Source organism: Miscanthus floridulus, chromosome 2 (genome assembly GCF_019320115.1).
Source record: "Miscanthus floridulus cultivar M001 chromosome 2, ASM1932011v1, whole genome shotgun sequence".
In the NCBI taxonomy this organism is placed as follows: domain Eukaryota; kingdom Viridiplantae; phylum Streptophyta; class Magnoliopsida; order Poales; family Poaceae; genus Miscanthus; species Miscanthus floridulus.
This window is the reverse complement of record NC_089581.1, coordinates 35,108,387-35,110,736: the sequence shown is the minus strand read 5'-3', so window position 1 is coordinate 35,110,736 and position 2,350 is coordinate 35,108,387. Positions and strand designations below refer to the sequence as shown.

Here is a 2,350-nt window from a genome sequence, read left to right as displayed (position 1 = left end):
AATTTGTGAGAGAAAAATATTGTTCTGAATAAAAAAAAAACGGATCAAGCTGGGTTTAAAGGCACACGAACGGTGCCGGTGTATTGTGCTCGCACGGCGGCGGCCGGCCCCCGCTTTCGACGTGGCGACGGGACGGACGGCGACCGTCCACCCACACAAATACGCAATCAACGGGTAATCGCAGCCGGAAACGATGTTAATGGCCAAAGCACGAGAGCTTTATTTGAACGCCCAAGTTAACATTTGATACCATCTGTCTGCCATTTCTTCAGCACACCAGACAAGGAGACAGAGACATTTTTTTTCAATAGTCTTTTTTCTCACAATAAATTAACCAACAGTATTTTTCAGTCTGACTTATCAGATAAGCGAACAGGGCCATAGGAGCGTATGCGTGCGCATGCATGCATTCATGGCTGGCCCATGCCACCAACATCGCGTCAGAGTGATAGAAGGAAGTGCTGATCATCCCTCCCGGAACCCAGAGTGATGATAAACTGATGATCGTCGATCGTTTTCCGAACCTTCTCGCGAATTAATCTTTTCGCCCATGATTTATGATAAATATATCTACATGATTTCAGGACGCTACTCGATCGTCCTCTACATTTCGTTCATCATTCTCCGATCAAACAAGCTCGCTCGTGCAGTGCACGCGCTAAGCTACCTGCATGCCTGCATCGATTCCTCGCGCTACGCGATCAGCGAGGCGATCGTCTGCTCAATGTCCACGTGCCAGACGCTGCCGGTGGCGACGTCGGCCGCGGCGTCGTACAGGCGACCGAAGTCGAGCGCGCGGCGCGCGGCCGCGAGGCGGCGGGACAGCGCGGCGACCTCGGCCCGCAGCCCGGCGTTGGCGAGCAGGGCGAGGGCCAGGCATTCGCGAGCGGCCTGCGCGCCGGCCGCCAGCTCGCGCCTCCTGCGCTCCAGGAGCGCGGCGGTGTCGCGGAGCTCGTCGAGGCGGCGCTGCTTCCGCGCGCGGGACCGCCGTGCCGACTCCCGGTTCGAGATCTTCCGCCGGAGGCGCCGCTCGTCGGCGGACTCCAACTCCCCCGCGGCGGTGTCGACCTCGGGCGAGGCTGTCGCCGGAGGTTGAGCTGGGAATGGGCATGGGCTGACTTGCGGCGGTGTTGCCATCGCCACGAAAACTTGCATGTCGTCGATGTCGATGCAGGGCATGCAACCTGCAGAGAAGTCCATTGGTGACAGAATGGTAATTATGTGCTAATCAAAGGAGGAGGAGAAGAGGGCGGGGAAAAGGGAGGGAAGAAGTGAAGGGCTGCGGTATTTATAGGCGGTTTACGAGGGCATTCTTGTATTTTGTTTCTTCAGTCATGATGTGGGTCTAAATGTTATAGTCATGTACAGTATAGTGCTAGGTGATAATGCGTGCTTTTATAGATTCGCAAGATTTGTTTTTCGAAACATCGGATGTAAACCCATATGCAGGGGAGGTACATAGTCTAGCGGGTGCCGACACACGCATCAAAACGTAAAAATATTGATTGTATCCAAATTTTCACCGTATACATACACACTCGTAGTATAATTACATGTACTTATAAGGCTAACATGCACCTCTAATTTTCTCTAGTTGCGTACTCCCTCCGTCTAAATAAGAATACAATTATGATATTCGTATCAATCATACGAGATTAGGTTTGACCAAATTTATAGTGGATAGTATCAATATTTATGTCTTCAAATAAATTTATTGTAAAAATGCATTCCGTAATTAATCTAATGGTACTTATTTGTATTATAAATATTAGTATTTCTTTGTATAATGTTGGTCAAAGTTTAAATTATTTGACTTCTTGAAAAACGATAATTACATTCTTTTTTAGATGAAAAGGAGTATGAAATTATGAATACATGCACGATTACACGCACTCTGGTGACTCCGACACTATATTTGAGAGACTCAGTCAATAGATTGGTAGATTAACAGTCTAATACTAATAAAAGTGTCACTGTCAATGAACATATTGTCTCGTTGAAACAAAGAAATAACTTCAAATGCAAGCATTAGGGATGAAAACGGATCGGATACGGATGGATATCACCGATATTACATTTGTTTTCATATTTCTGTCCGGATTCGGATTCGAATATGGATAGTGTCAACTATGTCGGATAGGATACGATTAGATATCGACATCATAAATATGCGATTTGAGTATTCGGATACGGATACGGTATCGGATATTGGATATCCGGACTCGGATACGGACATATCTCAACCCCTCTAAACGGATTCGGTTTCGAATACGGTCGAAAAATATCCGTACCGTTTTCATCCGTAGCAAGCACCCCTGGGCTATAGAAAACGGAGTTGCAAGATATTAAG

The 2,350-nt window shown here is 47.4% G+C and overlaps 1 protein-coding gene across 1 annotated transcript; it reads right to left on the bottom strand.

Annotated features, from left to right (window-relative positions):
* Nucleotides 1-400: 400 nt before the first annotated feature.
* On the bottom strand, nucleotides 401-1,256 carry LOC136538433 (basic leucine zipper 8-like). Its single transcript, XM_066530405.1, has one exon. It carries the CDS (start codon nucleotides 1,198-1,200, stop codon nucleotides 694-696), a length of 507 nt encoding a protein of 168 aa, XP_066386502.1. The 5' UTR covers nucleotides 1,201-1,256; the 3' UTR covers nucleotides 401-693.
* Between the last annotated feature and the right edge of the window lie 1,094 nt (nucleotides 1,257-2,350).